The sequence below is a fragment of the Poecilia formosa genome, unplaced genomic scaffold (assembly GCF_000485575.1).
Source record: "Poecilia formosa unplaced genomic scaffold, Poecilia_formosa-5.1.2 Scaffold28, whole genome shotgun sequence".
Lineage (NCBI taxonomy): Eukaryota > Metazoa > Chordata > Actinopteri > Cyprinodontiformes > Poeciliidae > Poecilia > Poecilia formosa.
Window position 1 is genome coordinate 2,649,344 of NW_006799967.1, and position 22,037 is coordinate 2,671,380.

Here is a 22,037-nt window from a genome sequence, read left to right on the forward strand (position 1 = left end):
AGCTATAATTTGCTATCATTGTGATTTTAACCAGTTGCGCGTAGTACATCTTAAGCCTGAAAGAATAATCAAAACACTTGTAGGGAAAATGAAAGCAGCCTGACCCATGTTGTGGTCTTAATGTTGGGCTCTGGATGGAACAGAACAGAAAGGCCGTGCAGGCGTTGGCGGAAGCCGGACCGGTTCTCCTTCACGTTTTCCCATGGGATTTTTTTTAGTTTTTATTTCTGTGAAAGCTCAATTTTTTGTTGCTAATTTCTATAGTGGACTGAATTTTGTGCTGTTGGGAGGATTTCTGTTGCAGTTTTTGGATATTTGAGATTGTGCCGAACCAGTAAATTAGGAGCTGTGGATGAAGTTAATCAAGTGGAATTACATGTCAAATCAAGATGAGAAGGATAAGGGAAACACGAGGGAAACGGGAGCATCGAGTTGCTTTGTTTTCTTCCTTCAAGACTTATGGAGAATGAGGGTCAATGAGGAAAACATTGTGAGGATATCCAATACCTTGTCCAAATAATGTTTTTTTTTTTTCCCTACGACTATGACACATGAAAGTAACAAAAATATTCTTCATGTATTTTGATAGAGATAGTAGTTGTCATTCCAACAAAAACTGCAGCAATTACATGCTTGCTCATTTGTGAACAAACGCATATCTTTATTTTTAGTTATTATTTGACTGTTTTCAACTCAGCAAAGCCCATCAAAGTACAAGCTGTGGGCGGATGCGTTTATAAACCAGATATGGTTTTACTTTCAAAAACAACCTTTTTCTTTAAAAAAAAAAAAAAAATCATTAGATTGTGGCACTTCGGTCACATTTTCACAAGCTGGTGATGAAGTCAGACGGACCTCTGAGCAGCGGCAGCAGAAGGAATGCAGCTCGCTGTGTCGCCTTCTATATAAACAGCAACTTCCTTCTTCTGTGCCCCTCTTCTTCTCCCTCTGACTTCCCATAACAAACTGCAGACAAAGACAGGCCTGCGCCAAACCAAACACCAAGCGGAGTCCTTCTCGCTAGATGCCACTGGGGCAGAATAAAGTTATAAATGCTCATTTCTGCTCTTTCTGCTTTCAAATCGGTGGCTGTTCAGCGTAAATCTCCTTTACCGTGGTATTTTATTTTTGTTTTATTTTGAGACCGTGCGCTCTGTGTTTGCAGAAAGTTAAGTGAATGTTGACTATGTATGCACTGCTGGTTTTTGTTGGCTCTTTTACTCTCTTGCTCCCTCGTGTTCGTAGAGCTGCTCCAAGGAGACGGAGGAGCACCTCTTTATCACCCCATCACCTCCGCGCTGAGTAAATACCGCATCCCAGAGGTCAAAAGTCCAGCACCGGCCTTGTAGCTTGGTGCTAACACAATTTGGTCTCCGTTCATATGGAAAGACGAACATGCTCTCACGTTTGTTTGTTGTTTTGTTTTTTTTTTCACAAATTTGAGCTTAAAACTGACCTCCAGTACCTTGTAAAAGTATTCATGTAGTACACATTTTTACTTTTTTACACTTTCTCATATTCATCACACACTTCTATGTATTTTATGTGGATTTTATATGAAAGACGTACACACTGTAGTTCACAGAATGTCAGTGATAATATAATAATTGAAATTTCTGGCTTTAAGCAGAAGTAGTAAAAATGTTACACGCATTTGTCCTCAGCCTGCTGAGCCAGTCCTTGTTGAGTCACCTTGTGTCTATTATTATGTCTTGGTCTGAACCACTGCATTGTTGAGTTGTTGTCCTGCTGGGAGGTGAACTTCCACCCCGGTGTCGCCGACTGCAAGTTCAGACAAGTTTTCCTCTGGTATTGCAACATATTTCTTTCCATCCATCTCCCCATAAGCTTCCCTACCCATACTGCACCACACAGTGTCACGACTGTGTGTCATGTTAATGTCCGGGGTGATGTACAAACCTCGTTTCTGACCAAAACGTATAATTCTGAACTCGTTTGACCAAAGCAACTTCTTTCACAAACGATGCCGTTTCCACTACATGGCGTGTGAAAAACTTCAGCTCGCTTTTTTTTTTTTTTTAACAACGTTTTTCCCCTTCCTCTTTCATGAAGGCTGCATTTAGATGTGTTTATGACTAATAAAGGTCAAGTCAACAAATTCTTCCATCCTCCAGACTTGCTGTTGGTCTCAAAGTAGCTTTGCTTTCGTGATTCATGCTCTTCTTTCAGATTAGGTGGGCAGCAAATCTTGTCCGATTCGCATCTGTGCCAAACTTAGATGGTGATTATGCTTTGGACTGTGCCACCTTTCAGATGTGTATTAATTCACTCTTGTTCAATTTTGCAATTATGCACTTGTTTGTGCTGGTCTACCACAGGAAGTATTAATGAAACGGATTTAAGGCCTGTGGTTGTAACTTGCCAAAAAGAGAGAAAAGGGTTCGGCGTTTTTGCAAGTCACCGCATGCGAAACGGCTCCTTCGACTTTCAGAGGATTGCGCGACTGAAATTGATTCGCTGCAGATATTCCTCAGACAGCCTGGATTTTATCGCTGCTGCCAGCCGGTTGTTACGTAGCTAAAGAGAGGGGGAACAAAACAAAACAAAAAAACAAAAAAAAAAGTGGAGCTTTAGTGTGCAAAGGACTCGGGTAAGAGTCAGGACAGATACTCGCCCAGGTAGAGAGAACGGGGTAAACACAACCTGACAGCCTGTGATTTTATTTTTATATTTTTTTTCCTGCACATTTCATTGTTCCAGTCAGCATGCTGTGTGGATGCCGTCTTTCTGTCCTGAGGGGACAGACATCTTGAAATGCAGAGTCACACTGCTGCTGATGACACAAGTCTGTGCTCAAACGTTCAATTTCATTTATTTTTTTTCTGCCTTAGTAATAGATATCGCATTTAATCTACAACCACAGCTTAGCGTTTCTCATCGGCCGTATTGGTCAATTAGGCTCAGGAGGACTTTATTGCACTTTTAGCTCTTGTTTGATCTCACCACATGACGGTAAACTGTTAAATACTCTTTAAAAGATTTCCACTGATAAACACGGTGAATTAATTAGAAGTTGAAGTGCTTGACACTTCCTGTTGGAGTTAATGGGGGACTGCTGGGAAAAAAACCAAACAAACAAAAAAGTCAATGAACAATGTATGGCAATGTGGAGAAAAAATAAAGAAACACTGACCACTTAAAACATAAATACATGAAATGAAATAAAAAAGAGAAAATAAGATTGGACATATTCAAAGTTTAAATAAGTTATTAAATAAGAGAAAACACCATATTATGTTTTGGAGAAACTGAATCAGGATGGTTCTGTCCGCCATTTCATTTAAAAAAAAAAGGTGGTTTGCTGTGGTGAAGCCATGGAAACAACACATCACAACTCTCACCGTTTCGCCTTTTGTTTTATGTTGTTTGTCAGGTTCAGGCTTGTTCGACATTCTGCCCTTCTATTGTTCCACAACTGGCTATCTGACAGGATGTTGGTGTGTAGCACGGGCTGAGTCAGCAGGAATAAAGATGTGGTGTCAGGGTGTCTTACCTGGACTGTTTTTTGGTCACTTCACTTTTTCTCGTGATCTGGTGGGTTGGTTGTACAGTCACTCATGAAGAAAACAACATCAAGGCCTTCTCAAGAGTTTAGGTGTATGCGGCCGGGGAGATGTTTGCGCTTTCTCCGTTGGGGTTCATGACCATTGCACAGTTATTTTGAAATCCCATTTTTATGTAATAGCTGGTGTGCTAATTGCCAACCAGCAAAAAGACTAAATTGCTATTTGGCATGCTCTCTGATTCTACGATTATGAATGTATTTGTGTTTTTAGATGTCTTACATCCTGAACTCTTGCAAGAGGCCAAGAAATTTTAATAAAGATACAAATCGTTAACGTCTGCATCCTGGCATCACAAAAAAACCCAAAGGAGTTATTAACCAGCACAAGAAAATGTGATACAATTCTGGCTCAACTCAATTTCTTTTTTCTTTTTTTTTTTTTTTCCTTTGAGACGCATGAAATTAAAAATCCAAAAAAAATCAACCAAGCATGTACTGCAGAGAGCAGCTAGTTGTTAATGTTCTTTTCTACATGAAAGTGCATTAAGATTGAACGCCAACAACATCTTGGTTACAGCCACCTCTCAATTTCATCCTTTATCTCAAAGCCTTTTAGCACAGCCAGTACCTTACGTGAAAAAGGATGGAAAAAAAACAACCCAAAAGCATAATTCAAAGAGACACAACAGCATGTTTTCTCAGCACATTTATGAGCAAATAGCGCATCACTTTGACAGAATCAAAAGGGAAGTCATCGTGCAAAATTGTAACGTTTTTACCCTTTAATTCATGATATTGGAGGTGTGTGTTACTTTACTTTTAACACGTCGCCACGTATGGGACCGAAGCGATGAACACGAGAGCTTCCGCGCACGTTTCTGAATGAGGAGGATATATTCTTTTATCTTTTTAGCAGTCAGAACGAGTGCAAGTCCTGCTCAGACATGAGAGGGAGAGTGTTGATGGTTTTAGTCTCTTGGCGGAGAACATCCTTTCAGGAAGTCCTCGGGATATATCCTCTCTGACCTGTAGTATATTACTGAATTTAAATTGAAAATTACAACTTTGCATAAGAAAAAAAAAAAACGCTTTACCTTCACTCCGGAGTGGATCGCCAGCCTAAACTCTGTTTGAGGCTTTTAGAGAAATGTTCCTACTCACCTCCCTTCCAACAGAATATCAAAACAAGTCATCACATTAAATATGAAGCTGGAAACAGCAGGCGGTGAGCTCAGATTAGCATAAAGATTGTAGCCCCTCCAGCATTCGGGCTGCTAAGCTATTTTAGCCACCTGCTGCTACCATCTTCACACCTAATGAAGAAATATATAACCCAGCAGGGAGGTGAATATTTTCTTTTGAGAAATAGTGTCAGATGTTCTTCTTTAAAAGTGAATCCGCACAGGCTCAACTCCCAGGCTTCTCTGCCACCATCTCTTTTTTTTTCTTTTTACCAAACGCGATACATGCCCTCTTAAGTTCCATCGACCAAAAAGCCTGTAGGAGGCTGAAAGGTTTTGCAGTAGCCGTTTCTGAAAGGCAGAGACTCTAATGCGCAGCGTTAGAGAGTAAAAGCAACACTTTTCACACACCCAAAATGCACTTATCCATGCTTAAAAATATATGTATCTCTATGCGGAAGAAAAAAGCAGACGTCACAACAGCAGTGCTGGTATGCCGGTTAAAAGCAATAGGTGGCAATTAAGCTGACATCATCAATAGATTAAAATGAATGTAACATCTGGTTTCTGAAGAAACGAATCGGAAGGAAATCCCAGACGTCTCCTATTGTTTTCCTGAGTTTTTCCTTTCCAAAAATGCGTAGAGATGGGAGGTAGCTGGACTAGTTTTGTTTGCAGGACTCCTGTGTTTGGTGTTTGTGTGGACAGGGGCATAGGTCAGAGGTTATCCTTAAAGCAGGAGGAAAAATTGATTCAACTGAAGGAGAATAGCAATTTGTAAGATCAGGGAAACGGTGGGAAGGATTGACTGGGAGCATCCAGTAAACGATCTCAAGGCTATCACGCTTGGAATTTCCACGACAACAACAGCTGCCTGTGGACACGCTGACCCTTTTAAACTGCAGATGTGCTCTAAACACACACACACACACACACACACACCATCTGAGATCTGAAGGCCGCACACAACTGCTATACACACACACACACACACACACCCCTCCATAAACAGGAAATGTTCCCTGAGATCAAACCCCTCGTGTTCGACAAAACAAACTCCTTGATGGTTTTCCCCAGGAGTCACATTAGGCGTTGCGTTTTAATTTAGGTTTTATTGAGAACGAGTCTGCTCTCTCTCTCTCTGTCTGTCTGTCTGTCTGTCTGTCTGTCTGTCTCTCTGTCTGGGTGGCTGTCTGAGTCGACAACGGGAGCGCCTCACACAGCAGCAGCAATTTTCCGTACATTTGCGGAAATTTATTGCAGTCAGATGGCCGGAGCATGTGGAAACCTGTATCGCGATTGCACTCAGCAGTCCTCTTGTCTTTTTCTTTTTTTTTTTTTTTTTTAACAGCTCCATGATGTGCGCTCATGTGTTTGGTTTGTCTTTGCGCGCCAACGGCAGCCAGCTGTGCACAAGCAGGGAGTTTTTTGCTGTCGCCACATGAAACCCCCAGAGGGGCGAGTTTGCTGAAGGCCGAGTGTGAGAATTTGCATTGCAGACTTTCCTCCGTCAGGGATGATAATTACCTTAATCAGCCTTATTTGCTCATGAATGAGTTTTTGATTTGAAAGGATTAAAAAAGTCGTGTTGTCATGGCAGCGGAAATCTCAGTCCCCACCGTAGTTGTTGGTTTGCGAGGAGGGAAAACGACAGGAATGCAATCACCACCTGAGTTGTGCGCCGTGACTGAAGATAAAGATGGATTTTGTTTTGATGGGGTTCACCCTCCTCAGCGCCTGACTTTGATTTCAGAGGGGACGTCGCAAAAAATGTAACATCCAAATCCATTGTAATAAACTCTTGGGTAATTATTACCAACTCCTGAGTTGTTGTCGCTCTACATTAAGTCGTAAATGTCCTCTTTCCAACCTCTTACGTCGTAAATTCAAATCCTCCGTACAGAGGCAGAACATATTAAGATTATTCAGACGCCTCAACATGCTAAGTTAAAATAAATAAATAAAAAAAACAAATATCACAGAGTGTCATCTCTCATTTTTATCTGTATTTGTATTGAGAATAATGTATGGATTAGTACTTTTCCTGCTCTTTAGCTCTTTACCTGAAGTTAAAACAACCAACCAGCCTGTGAGACAGCAGATAATAGATAAACATGTATACGTTTCTGGACTGAGAAATGTTTAATAAACTGATCTGCTTTCTCCCGAGCCGTGGATCTGTGCAGCTCCTCTAGAGTTGCCATGGCTCACTTAGCTGCATCCTTGATTATTGCTCTCTCTGCCCGGCTTGTCAGTTTAAGTGGTTGGGTATGTCCTGGTAGGTGCGGCCGTGCCATGCCCACAAAAACACACTGAAAGTTGTGGTTGCTACATGACAGAACATGCTGCGTTACAGCCGGGGTCCAGTCCAAGCGCTGCAACAGTAACGGCAGCATAAGGTGGCAGACTCGAGATAATTTGTGCACTTGGAAAGAAACGCGTGAATTATTTAAGTTACGAAACTACAAGACGACACATTTTCCTAACTGTCATTTTCATTTTGCCCTGTGATAACAGAAAATCCATAAAGATTTCAGCGGTTTCGCACCAACTCGTAGCCGTGAATTTGTGCGATCTTGGCAGGCGGCGTTACTGTAAGTCTGCAAGAAATAAACGAAAGCCGGCGTAACGCCTCCTAAAGCCAAAAGATTACGCCGTGCGTTCTAACGTGTCCGTGTGCACGAGGATTTGTTATATAATAAGGATATATTAATAACACACTAACACACCCTCCACACACACTGCAACATTAATTCACTCTGTGTTTTCTGACTGCTCAAAACGTATTTAAAATAATGTAACGTCGCCTGATTGATGCTGTGGCCGTGCGTGAGGGCTTTAATGNTATGGCAGATTACAACACTATTAAATCATAAGTTAAAAATTTACAGCCATTTTTTTTCCCTCCTGCAAAGCTTTTCATTGCTGTGTGGACATGTTTTAAACTTATGATATCTCAGAAGACGAGGGCTGTCAGTCTCCGTTAGCAAAACATGCGTACCTCCATATTATGAGCAACCAGTGAGAATTATGTGTTGGCATAACATATTTAAACTGTTCAAATCCCTCTGCGAGCTTCACCAAAGGAAAACAACAGGAGTTGGATAAGAAAAACTGAGGTAGACAAAGCTGTAGTCGCAGTAGTAATTAGAAAGACAATGAGGCGAAACAGAACAGCAGTTGCTAACGCTTTCAGGGTATATTGACTGTTTTATGAGAGTTCAAGATAGGGCACCAACTATGATCGCTCAAAGTTAAACTGGCACAAAACAAATACTTTTCTACAAGCTGTCTGCAGCTTGGGGAAAACTATTTGATTTTCCCAGTAACAGCTCAATAATGCATCACTGCTGACAGTTATTATGCATAATTATATCCTCAATGGGTCGTTACCAAGAAACACTTGCGATCGGTGCTCCTGCACCGCGCTTTTGTTCTGTCAGGTGGAGTGTTTAGACTTTCAGTCAAGTGCGTCTGGGTGTTGTGCGAGTGTGTTTATGTTTGGGCTGATGGGAAATACGGACAGAATTAATGCTGATATGGAGAACATGGTGGAAACATCACCGATAATCACTGTGACTCATTCGCATTCGCACCCAAACACATAAAGGAAGGAAACAAACAGTCTTGGTTGGTCTCCCAAAGTCTTAATCTGCTGTAAACATTAATAAGATAGAGACAAAGGAAGTGATTCAATTGGAAGTGGCACTGTATTCGAATCCTCAACATCTTCACCGATGGAATCATTTATTTTTTTCTTGTTTGCTCGGAAACAGATAAGTGTCTTTATCTGTTTTCGTGGTTTGTTTTAGAGCAGCCTCTCTAAGATTAAGGATTGGTTGGGAAAAACAAAGGCCTCGATTGCCAACGGAGGCAGCTTGACTGTTGGTTTGACTTTGAGCCAATAAAAGCACAGAGGAAAGGTGTTTCCTGTCCACTTTCCAGCTGTGCATAAGTACACAAAAACCAATAGAAGAATTTCTAATACGAAGGGCAAGGAAAGGTTAGTTCGGCTGTGAAGTGGCTGAAGTGAAACCACCAGAATTTTGTCATCATCTCAGTGTTTAACCAGGGATTACTCTGTGATCTCACTCTCATTTCTGAAATCTGTGCCCTTGCATGCGCTCTTCCCCTCAGCATGAGTCATCAAGAAGGGCCAGATGACACAGTCTGTCTGAGCACCCAAAAGAGTCCAATAACAGAAGGACAGGTGCAGGATAATCCCACTAATCCATAGAAATCCGCACGGATTACATTCCAGAGACGAAGAACAATTTCAGAGAAATGGCTGCGGGACTACAGGAATACTGCGATAACTCGTCATTATTGAATTGCCTTTCGACATATTGCAGTTGCACAACAGTAGGTGACTAAGAAATCCTGCGTTATGTAAAAACAAGGATGCTACTGCGGTACGTTTTACTAGTCTGAAATATTTTTGACACCAAATCACATCCTTCGTGTTGTTTACGTTGGCTGACCACTCAAGCCGGTAAAGTCTCACAGCTTTGGGAACGAAGGATAGAAAACACCGTCCCGCATTCACAGTGTGGTGCTGTCCAAGCACTTCTGAATCCCCCCCAGTTTTCTTAGACGTGCATCGAAATAAATTAAAAAGGTCAAGCTCATGTAGTTTTCTAACAGAGTGATATTATTTTATCTATTTGATTTGTTTATAATAGAGAAGTTTACAAAATAGTTTCTCGGAAAATGTCAATATTACATAAGGATGATTATAACCAGGACGTTTGATTCAGAAAGATTGGCTGACTGAAATGTGCGCCCAGCTGCTGTGCAGTGTCTGCTTGGTGGAGGCTTGTTTTGAATTACTGTGTCAATGCAGAGTGCCATGGAGGCAGTCAGCCTGCGTGTGCTGAGGTGAGGAAGCAGAAGATGTTTTGATGTTAGCTTTCCGCTTATCTGCATAGTTGACTCTCTGGTCCATTAACTTCTGCTTGACGATCGTCCGTAGCTTCTCCATTTGGCTAAGGTCAGGTTGGTTTTCTGGTTCAGTGAAGCACAGTGTTGCCATGATCATTTGTAATTTTGCCTGTGAGGCTATAGGTGCAAAGTCCTACCCTCACAGGCAAATCTTCTTTTCCATAAAGTGTGTCAGCACTGGGAAGCAGGACGTGCTCTAAAATTTCCCCATCGCCCCGGAGTGCTGATTTGAGAAAACACATTTGACCAGAACCGCCAGGTGACATGGCTGCCACAAAACTTTGCATTGATGTTAGGAAGTAGCTTAACACAAGGTGCAACAGATGCAGTCTGTGTCATGATTCCTGTTGCTTGTGCAATTTTTTTTTGTCAGCATCCTTTCTTCTACTAAACATCAGAAAGTTGTAACCATGTTAATGAATTACCAGTAGAGTCTTTTTGCAGAAAAACTAAATGAAACAAAACTCCCCTTTTTCAGTCTGATTGGTCAGATGTTTTGAAACCAACCAATATAATTCAGTTCCGTCTCAGTTGGTTTATTTTCTTACTGAAGATTACATATTTGAAACACTTAAGTATAATTTGTACTTTCACAAGACATTAATAATGTTTATTGTATACCGCAGCCACTGTTCATATAAAAATGGTTTTATACTGGGCGACGGTATATAAAAGCAGAAAATAAACTATTTCAAATTTTCAATTTAATTGCTACCAGCTGTCAAATTTAATAGTTTAGTTACAATAACTGAGATTCAGGTGCAAAACTGACAATATCAATTCATCACATTCGATTCTTTGGTTAAAAACTAAAACAGGATCACAGGTTCGGTTCTGCTGCTTCTTCTTCCTGTTCTGTTCAGCTAAACATCTATGCAGTCATGATTTCAGAACACAAATTTGACTAAACTGTTCAGTGTTCATGAACTGCATGACGATAAGCTATAATTTGCTATCATTGTGATTTTAACCAGTTGCGCGTAGTACATCTTAAGCCTGAAAGAATAATCAAAACACTTGTAGGGAAAATGAAAGCAGCCTGACCCATGTTGTGGTCTTAATGTTGGGCTCTGGATGGAACAGAACAGAAAGGCCGTGCAGGCGTTGGCGGAAGCCGGACCGGTTCTCCTTCACGTTTTCCCATGGGATTTTTTTTAGTTTTTATTTCTGTGAAAGCTCAATTTTTTGTTGCTAATTTCTATAGTGGACTGAATTTTGTGCTGTTGGGAGGATTTCTGTTGCAGTTTTTGGATATTTGAGATTGTGCCGAACCAGTAAATTAGGAGCTGTGGATGAAGTTAATCAAGTGGAATTACATGTCAAATCAAGATGAGAAGGATAAGGGAAACACGAGGGAAACGGGAGCATCGAGTTGCTTTGTTTTCTTCCTTCAAGACTTATGGAGAATGAGGGTCAATGAGGAAAACATTGTGAGGATATCCAATACCTTGTCCAAATAATGTTTTTTTTTTTTCCCTACGACTATGACACATGAAAGTAACAAAAATATTCTTCATGTATTTTGATAGAGATAGTAGTTGTCATTCCAACAAAAACTGCAGCAATTACATGCTTGCTCATTTGTGAACAAACGCATATCTTTATTTTTAGTTATTATTTGACTGTTTTCAACTCAGCAAAGCCCATCAAAGTACAAGCTGTGGGCGGATGCGTTTATAAACCAGATATGGTTTTACTTTTAAAAACAACCTTTTGCTTAAAAAAAAAAAAAAATCATTAGATTGTGGCACTTCGGTCACATTTTCACAAGCTGGTGATGAAGTCAGACGGACCTCTGAGCAGCGGCAGCAGAAGGAATGCAGCTCGCTGTGTCGCCTTCTATATAAACAGCAACTTCCTTCTTCTGTGCCCCTCTTCTTCTCCCTCTGACTTCCCATAACAAACTGCAGACAAAGACAGGCCTGCGCCAAACCAAACACCAAGCGGAGTCCTTCTCGCTAGATGCCACTGGGGCAGAATAAAGTTATAAATGCTCATTTCTGCTCTTTCTGCTTTCAAATCGGTGGCTGTTCAGCGTAAATCTCCTTTACCGTGGTATTTTATTTTTGTTTTATTTTGAGACCGTGCGCTCTGTGTTTGCAGAAAGTTAAGTGAATGTTGACTATGTATGCACTGCTGGTTTTTGTTGGCTCTTTTACTCTCTTGCTCCCTCGTGTTCGTAGAGCTGCTCCAAGGAGACGGAGGAGCACCTCTTTATCACCCCATCACCTCCGCGCTGAGTAAATACCGCATCCCAGAGGTCAAAAGTCCAGCACCGGCCTTGTAGCTTGGTGCTAACACAATTTGGTCTCCGTTCATATGGAAAGACGAACATGCTCTCACGTTTGTTTGTTGTTTTGTTTTTTTTTTCACAAATTTGAGCTTAAAACTGACCTCCAGTACCTTGTAAAAGTATTCATGTAGTACACATTTTTACTTTTTTACACTTTCTCATATTCATCACACACTTCTATGTATTTTATGTGGATTTTATATGAAAGACGTACACACTGTAGTTCACAGAATGTCAGTGATAATATAATAATTGAAATTTCTGGCTTTAAGCAGAAGTAGTAAAAATGTTACACGCATTTGTCCTCAGCCTGCTGAGCCAGTCCTTGTTGAGTCACCTTGTGTCTATTATTATGTCTTGGTCTGAACCACTGCATTGTTGAGTTGTTGTCCTGCTGGGAGGTGAACTTCCACCCCGGTGTCGCCGACTGCAAGTTCAGACAAGTTTTCCTCTGGTATTGCAACATATTTCTTTCCATCCATCTCCCCATAAGCTTCCCTACCCATACTGCACCACACAGTGTCACGACTGTGTGTCATGTTAATGTCCGGGGTGATGTACAAACCTCGTTTCTGACCAAAACGTATAATTCTGAACTCGTTTGACCAAAGCAACTTCTTTCACAAACGATGCCGTTTCCACTACATGGCGTGTGAAAAACTTCAGCTCGCTTTTTTTTTTTTTTTAACAACGTTTTTCCCCTTCCTCTTTCATGAAGGCTGCATTTAGATGTGTTTATGACTAATAAAGGTCAAGTCAACAAATTCTTCCATCCTCCAGACTTGCTGTTGGTCTCAAAGTAGCTTTGCTTTCGTGATTCATGCTCTTCTTTCAGATTAGGTGGGCAGCAAATCTTGTCCGATTCGCATCTGTGCCAAACTTAGATGGTGATTATGCTTTGGACTGTGCCACCTTTCAGATGTGTATTAATTCACTCTTGTTCAATTTTGCAATTATGCACTTGTTTGTGCTGGTCTACCACAGGAAGTATTAATGAAACGGATTTAAGGCCTGTGGTTGTAACTTGCCAAAAAGAGAGAAAAGGGTTCGGCGTTTTTGCAAGTCACCGCATGCGAAACGGCTCCTTCGACTTTCAGAGGATTGCGCGACTGAAATTGATTCGCTGCAGATATTCCTCAGACAGCCTGGATTTTATCGCTGCTGCCAGCCGGTTGTTACGTAGCTAAAGAGAGGGGGAACAAAACAAAACAAAAAAACAAAAAAAAAAGTGGAGCTTTAGTGTGCAAAGGACTCGGGTAAGAGTCAGGACAGATACTCGCCCAGGTAGAGAGAACGGGGTAAACACAACCTGACAGCCTGTGATTTTATTTTTATATTTTTTTTCCTGCACATTTCATTGTTCCAGTCAGCATGCTGTGTGGATGCCGTCTTTCTGTCCTGAGGGGACAGACATCTTGAAATGCAGAGTCACACTGCTGCTGATGACACAAGTCTGTGCTCAAACGTTCAATTTCATTTATTTTTTTTCTGCCTTAGTAATAGATATCGCATTTAATCTACAACCACAGCTTAGCGTTTCTCATCGGCCGTATTGGTCAATTAGGCTCAGGAGGACTTTATTGCACTTTTAGCTCTTGTTTGATCTCACCACATGACGGTAAACTGTTAAATACTCTTTAAAAGATTTCCACTGATAAACACGGTGAATTAATTAGAAGTTGAAGTGCTTGACACTTCCTGTTGGAGTTAATGGGGGACTGCTGGGAAAAAAACCAAACAAACAAAAAAGTCAATGAACAATGTATGGCAATGTGGAGAAAAAATAAAGAAACACTGACCACTTAAAACATAAATACATGAAATGAAATAAAAAAGAGAAAATAAGATTGGACATATTCAAAGTTTAAATAAGTTATTAAATAAGAGAAAACACCATATTATGTTTTGGAGAAACTGAATCAGGATGGTTCTGTCCGCCATTTCATTTAAAAAAAAAAGGTGGTTTGCTGTGGTGAAGCCATGGAAACAACACATCACAACTCTCACCGTTTCGCCTTTTGTTTTATGTTGTTTGTCAGGTTCAGGCTTGTTCGACATTCTGCCCTTCTATTGTTCCACAACTGGCTATCTGACAGGATGTTGGTGTGTAGCACGGGCTGAGTCAGCAGGAATAAAGATGTGGTGTCAGGGTGTCTTACCTGGACTGTTTTTTGGTCACTTCACTTTTTCTCGTGATCTGGTGGGTTGGTTGTACAGTCACTCATGAAGAAAACAACATCAAGGCCTTCTCAAGAGTTTAGGTGTATGCGGCCGGGGAGATGTTTGCGCTTTCTCCGTTGGGGTTCATGACCATTGCACAGTTATTTTGAAATCCCATTTTTATGTAATAGCTGGTGTGCTAATTGCCAACCAGCAAAAAGACTAAATTGCTATTTGGCATGCTCTCTGATTCTACGATTATGAATGTATTTGTGTTTTTAGATGTCTTACATCCTGAACTCTTGCAAGAGGCCAAGAAATTTTAATAAAGATACAAATCGTTAACGTCTGCATCCTGGCATCACAAAAAAACCCAAAGGAGTTATTAACCAGCACAAGAAAATGTGATACAATTCTGGCTCAACTCAATTTCTTTTTTCTTTTTTTTTTTTTTTCCTTTGAGACGCATGAAATTAAAAATCCAAAAAAAATCAACCAAGCATGTACTGCAGAGAGCAGCTAGTTGTTAATGTTCTTTTCTACATGAAAGTGCATTAAGATTGAACGCCAACAACATCTTGGTTACAGCCACCTCTCAATTTCATCCTTTATCTCAAAGCCTTTTAGCACAGCCAGTACCTTACGTGAAAAAGGATGGAAAAAAAACAACCCAAAAGCATAATTCAAAGAGACACAACAGCATGTTTTCTCAGCACATTTATGAGCAAATAGCGCATCACTTTGACAGAATCAAAAGGGAAGTCATCGTGCAAAATTGTAACGTTTTTACCCTTTAATTCATGATATTGGAGGTGTGTGTTACTTTACTTTTAACACGTCGCCACGTATGGGACCGAAGCGATGAACACGAGAGCTTCCGCGCACGTTTCTGAATGAGGAGGATATATTCTTTTATCTTTTTAGCAGTCAGAACGAGTGCAAGTCCTGCTCAGACATGAGAGGGAGAGTGTTGATGGTTTTAGTCTCTTGGCGGAGAACATCCTTTCAGGAAGTCCTCGGGATATATCCTCTCTGACCTGTAGTATATTACTGAATTTAAATTGAAAATTACAACTTTGCATAAGAAAAAAAAAAAACGCTTTACCTTCACTCCGGAGTGGATCGCCAGCCTAAACTCTGTTTGAGGCTTTTAGAGAAATGTTCCTACTCACCTCCCTTCCAACAGAATATCAAAACAAGTCATCACATTAAATATGAAGCTGGAAACAGCAGGCGGTGAGCTCAGATTAGCATAAAGATTGTAGCCCCTCCAGCATTCGGGCTGCTAAGCTATTTTAGCCACCTGCTGCTACCATCTTCACACCTAATGAAGAAATATATAACCCAGCAGGGAGGTGAATATTTTCTTTTGAGAAATAGTGTCAGATGTTCTTCTTTAAAAGTGAATCCGCACAGGCTCAACTCCCAGGCTTCTCTGCCACCATCTCTTTTTTTTTCTTTTTACCAAACGCGATACATGCCCTCTTAAGTTCCATCGACCAAAAAGCCTGTAGGAGGCTGAAAGGTTTTGCAGTAGCCGTTTCTGAAAGGCAGAGACTCTAATGCGCAGCGTTAGAGAGTAAAAGCAACACTTTTCACACACCCAAAATGCACTTATCCATGCTTAAAAATATATGTATCTCTATGCGGAAGAAAAAAGCAGACGTCACAACAGCAGTGCTGGTATGCCGGTTAAAAGCAATAGGTGGCAATTAAGCTGACATCATCAATAGATTAAAATGAATGTAACATCTGGTTTCTGAAGAAACGAATCGGAAGGAAATCCCAGACGTCTCCTATTGTTTTCCTGAGTTTTTCCTTTCCAAAAATGCGTAGAGATGGGAGGTAGCTGGACTAGTTTTGTTTGCAGGACTCCTGTGTTTGGTGTTTGTGTGGACAGGGGCATAGGTCAGAGGTTATCCTTAAAGCAGGAGGAAAAATTGATTCAACTGAAGGAGAATAGCAATTTGTAAGATCAGGGAAACGGTGGGAAGGATTGACTGGGAGCATCCAGTAAACGATCTCAAGGCTATCACGCTTGGAATTTCCACGACAACAACAGCTGCCTGTGGACACGCTGACCCTTTTAAACTGCAGATGTGCTCTAAACACACACACACACACACACACACACCATCTGAGATCTGAAGGCCGCACACAACTGCTATACACACACACACACACACACACCCCTCCATAAACAGGAAATGTTCCCTGAGATCAAACCCCTCGTGTTCGACAAAACAAACTCCTTGATGGTTTTCCCCAGGAGTCACATTAGGCGTTGCGTTTTAATTTAGGTTTTATTGAGAACGAGTCTGCTCTCTCTCTCTCTGTCTGTCTGTCTGTCTGTCTGTCTGTCTGTCTCTCTGTCTGGGTGGCTGTCTGAGTCGACAACGGGAGCGCCTCACACAGCAGCAGCAATTTTCCGTACATTTGCGGAAATTTATTGCAGTCAGATGGCCGGAGCATGTGGAAACCTGTATCGCGATTGCACTCAGCAGTCCTCTTGTCTTTTTCTTTTTTTTTTTTTTTTTTAACAGCTCCATGATGTGCGCTCATGTGTTTGGTTTGTCTTTGCGCGCCAACGGCAGCCAGCTGTGCACAAGCAGGGAGTTTTTTGCTGTCGCCACATGAAACCCCCAGAGGGGCGAGTTTGCTGAAGGCCGAGTGTGAGAATTTGCATTGCAGACTTTCCTCCGTCAGGGATGATAATTACCTTAATCAGCCTTATTTGCTCATGAATGAGTTTTTGATTTGAAAGGATTAAAAAAGTCGTGTTGTCATGGCAGCGGAAATCTCAGTCCCCACCGTAGTTGTTGGTTTGCGAGGAGGGAAAACGACAGGAATGCAATCACCGCGTGAGTTGTGCGCCGTGACTGAAGATAAAGATGGATTTTGTTTTGATGGGGTTCACCCTCCTCAGCGCCTGACTTTGATTTCAGAGGGGACGTCGCAAAAAATGTAACATCCAAATCCATTGTAATAAACTCTTGGGTAATTATTACCAACTCCTGAGTTGTTGTCGCCCTACATTAAGTCGTAAATGTCCTCTTTCCAACCTCTTACGTCGTAAATTCAAATCCTCCGTACAGAGGCAGAACATATTAAGATTATTCAGACGCCTCAACATGCTAAGTTAAAATAAATAAATAAAAAAAACAAATATCACAGAGTGTCATCTCTCATTTTTATCTGTATTTGTATTGAGAATAATGTATGGATTAGTACTTTGCCTGCTCTTTAGCTCTTTACCTGAAGTTAAAACAACCAACCAGCCTGTGAGACAGCAGATAATAGATAAACATGTATACGTTTCTGGACTGAGAAATGTTTAATAAACTGATCTGCTTTCTCCCGAGCCGTGGATCTGTGCAGCTCCTCTAGAGTTGCCATGGCTCACTTAGCTGCATCCTTGATTATTGCTCTCTCTGCCCGGCTTGTCAGTTTAAGTGGTTGGGTATGTCCTGGTAGGTGCGGCCGTGCCATGCCCACAAAAACACACTGAAAGTTGTGGTTGCCACATGACAGAACATGCTGCATTACAGCCGGGGTCCAGTCCAAGCGCTGCAACAGTAACGGCAGCATAAGGTGGCAGACTCGAGATAATTTGTGCACTTGGAAAGAAACGCGTGAATTATTTAAGTTACGAAACTACAAGACGACACATTTTCCTAACTGTCATTTTCATTTTGCCCTGTGATAACAGAAAATCCATAAAGATTTCAGCGGTTTCGCACCAACTCGTAGCCGTGAATTTGTGCGATCTTGGCAGGCGGCGTTACTGTAAGTCTGCAAGAAATAAACGAAAGCCGGCGTAACGCCTCCTAAAGCCAAAAGATTACGCCGTGCGTTCTAACGTGTCCGTGTGCACGAGGATTTGTTATATAATAAGGATATATTAATAACACACTAACACGCCCTCCACACACACTGCAACATTAATTCACTCTGTGTTTTCTGACTGCTCAAAACGTATTTAAAATAATGTAACGTCGCCTGATTGATGCTGTGGCCGTGCGTGAGGGCTTTAATGGGGACAGACTTTTTCACCATATCAAAACTTGTGGCTGTGATTCTGCACTTTTCTTTAGTTGTATTTTAATACAAATTAAGCGAGGCATACATTTGAAATACTGCGATGCTTGTGATGCTTTTGTTTTGTTTTGTTTTTTTCTTTCTATTCTGGAGTCAGAAGGCAGCAGAGATAACTGAAATATGTGAAGACTTGCATGTTGGATGACTGTAACATTCTTCATTGGCATGTCCAGACAGATCTGTAGCTTCCCTACACACACACACACACACACACACACACACACACACACACACACACACACACACACACACACACACACACACACCTCTCCATGTCTCCTGGATGCACTCAGGACACATTCATAATGGTCAGACACCATATTGTTGTTTTTTTTTAGCCTTTTTCCTATTTTTTTATCTTTATTTTCTGAATATTTCCTTTTTCCTACATCTTGCTGACACAACCGTTTCAGAAAGGGAATGTGTGACAAACAAACTGTAATATAGAAACACATGTTCGTCCAGATGGTTTGGAAAAGTTTTTTGCAAAAAACTGGAAGGTATCATGTCAAACTGTTTGACACTAAAACTGTACACTTTTTTTTTTTACTTTTGTTGTACAAAGACATGTACAACATAAGTTGGACTGCAGAAATGAAATAAGATAGCCAAGTAAACAATACGATAAAAGTTACCTTTTGAAGCGTTGCCAACTGTCTTTCAGTATCCAGGCGCGTAACGCTCAGGCTTCTAGCTACATCTGTCTGTTCGGGTCGCAGCTCGACACCCTCTTCGAATTTTTATATCCTTTTTCCTCACTGTTTGTTGTTTATTTCTTTTCGTCTGGCAATGGCAATTCTTCAGATAGTCCTGAACGGAGGATGTCACATCAGTTTGAAGAGCAAAACTCCACTCGAGCCAACAAAAGGACAAGCTCTTTGCAGAGTTTCCGCACAACCTTAAGAACTCTTCCTTTTTCACTTTTATTTTGTGGTGCTTTTAGAGATTTTTCACAATATTCAGACAGAAAATGGACAGAGAAGGAGAGAGAGGGGGGGTAAAACATGCAGCACAGGTTCCAGGATTAGGCATCAAAATCGCAGATGGCTACATGCTGTAGTTCGGACCAATAAATTCATACGTTGTCACGCTTTGCTGTAACTACATGACCCATGATGCACGGCGGCAGTGTTCAACTACAGTTCATTCTTCTGAAAAAGTACAAAATATATTATGCAGTTATGTATATTCCTCTCAGTAAATGATTTCTTATGCACACCTGAATGCATGTTGTCCTCTTGAGTGGGTATTAAATAAATATTTGATCATGCCTCATAAAAATGTTAATTTATTCATGCGTTAGGATGGTCTGCAAACATTTAGGAAAAAAAAAAAAAATTCTGTTTGATATTAAAATACTTCGATTGAAATGACAGAGTCTTTCTTTGTGACTGAAGATGGAAGCTGAAGCTTACAAACTTGTATATTTACTGAACTTATTTTTTTTTCCTAGTTAGTTTACGCAACAATATCAAAGCCACTTCAATCTTTAAATGCAAAATAATAATAATGAAAAAAAAGAATAGCATGTAGTTAGATTAATGCTAGAATTATGGAAGCTTTATTACACTTAAAGCTAAAATGCTGCTGTCAAATACATCAATGAATCCACTGTGTCTTTAAAAGATTTGCTAATTGCCATCTTTTCCTTTTCAGGCGTTTTTCACAGAAATCAAAGAAGTCATTAAAATGTACTTTCAAAGACATTGAGCCAGCTTTAAAACATTGTTAAGGATAATAAAATAAAAACCTTCTTCGTGTCTTCAGAGTCTCCTCCGGAGAGGACGGGACGCCGCCGCAGCATGCCAGGCTCCTCGGACAAGAACGCCACCGCCATGGAAACCACCTCCACCGCCGCCACCCCTTTCAGAGTCACCGTGAGTACTGTGAGTGCTGCTTTTTTTGTTTTTTATCTACCAACCGTCCTCTCTCTGTCTCTCTGTTACCTGTTAGATTTTCTTTTTATCTCATAGATTGATATTTTAGAAGGCCGTTTTAATGTCCTGATGAACTCAAATCAAAAGTCCTTCGAACTGTGACATCGCAGCACACATTTGGTTTGCCTCCAACACTCAGGCCTCTATTGTTTTTTGTTTTTTTTTTTCTTTTTTTTTTCAGCCTACATGATGAGCTTTATTTAAGCTCAGTCACTTAAGCTCCCACACAGCTCCCCATTTCCGCTGTCAAACATAAATGGAGAGCACTCTTTTTATTTCCCCCCTCTCTTGCTTTTTCTTTTTTCTTTTTTTTTTTTTGTCCATCAGCCCGCTGTAACGCTCTGTGTCATGTTTAATTCAGTAGATAAACAGCCAGTTAATGAAGCAAAAAATTCTGCCATGAGTCATCAATTTAAAGATAATTAGCAATTAGCATCGCATATTTCAATTAATATTTAACAAGTGGGGAGATGGCAACCCGGAGGTGAAGTGTAAACCGCTCAAAGTCAGGCCAGCGGAGCGACGAGGTTTGTTTCTCATAAACATGTAAACTCCATGTCACCTCTTTAGTCGACACAGGATAAACAAACACAGGAATGGACTAAATTGGGAGCCAAAAGATACTACGGTATTCATTACAACAGGAAAAAAAAACAAAAAACAAGTGTTTTTAAAGGCTTTTTTTGGAAGTTGTTATGGACTATAATTGATGTGGACTCCTACTTAATAGAACATGCAGCATTTTTGCCACTTGTGTTAAATTTTGTCTCAGTCCTTTCTGGATCTTATTGATCCCCTGTAGTGAGACATGCGAGCTGAGTCTTTGTTTGATCTTGATTCCAACAGGAATTAACGAGCGCTTATGAAAAGAAACGAAGAACAGCAGGCTTGTCAGAGACGTAAAGGGTCAGATGGGAGGGCTGACTTATGGATTAGCTGCCTCTGAAGCGGCTTCTTGTGCTTCTCAGGGAAAGTTGGAGGCGATCTGCTGCAAAGTCACCCTCAGTCACATGACCTCTTGACCCCTAGTCGTGTGCCTAATATTGATGAGCTTAAACAACTGATTCCTGCCCAAAGTTAACATAATTCTCTTGAAGATGGTTCAACTTTTCCTGTGGGCTCCTTTCCCATATGCTTCCCCCTAGTGGTATGTAGTGGTATTGCATCAACAATCAAACCATGACACTTTCAGGTGCCTTCCACATGCGGCTCTGGAAAAAAATAAATAAATTAGGAGGCCACTTAATATGAGCAGTTTCTCTGATTTTACTCTTTATAGGTATATGTTTGAGTAAAGTTTTGTATTTATTTGCAGAAAATGACAAATGGTCAAAACAATGAAAAAGATGCAGTTCTTTCAGACCTCAAATAATGCAAAGAAAACAAGTTGATATTCATTTAGAAACAACAATACTAATGTTTAACTCAGGAAGAGTTCATAAATCAATATTTGGTGGAATAACCAGGAGGTTTCCAGTGGCGTTCGGTGCAGTGGACTCTTCTTCTTTTTCTTTTTTTTCCAGAGATGGGGGGGAAAAAAAAGTAAGGATGTTGGGTGTCGAGTGAATGGCCACCGTTCCTCGTCATTCCTCTTTATTTCAGAAACAAACTTTCACACTCTGACAACAAGAGTTATAATGATCTCTAAAGCACTCCTTCTAAGGCCTCGAGCTAAATCTGTCAAAATCTTTTTCTGTCTTGCGGTTGGAGGGACTGGATTTCATATCTGCAAAAACACACACACACACACACACACACACGCACACCTCTATTGTTCTCGAATGCTGTTATTTCATCACAACCATAAGCCACAAAAAATTGAAATCCCTTCAAAGTGTCTGTTATAATTAAACAGATAAAGAGTTAAAATAGAAGTTAGTTTCTTTTGCTTCACTTATCCT

General features: G+C 40.7%; 1 protein-coding gene across 7 annotated transcripts in view; it reads left to right on the forward strand.

Annotated features, from left to right (window-relative positions):
• LOC103135907 (disabled homolog 2-interacting protein) overlaps positions 1-22,037 on the forward strand; it is a 189,150-nt gene that overhangs the window by 74,127 nt on the left and 92,986 nt on the right. For 5 of the 7 annotated variants that reach the window (XM_016669891.1, XM_016669892.1, XM_016669893.1 and 2 more), the window contains one exon: positions 19,967-20,085. In XM_016669891.1, coding sequence (XP_016525377.1) covers positions 19,967-20,085 — 119 coding nt within the window. The remainder of the gene's footprint in view (positions 1-19,966; positions 20,086-22,037) is intronic. The other 2 variants (XM_007548914.2, XM_007548916.2) reach the window with 1 other exon arrangement.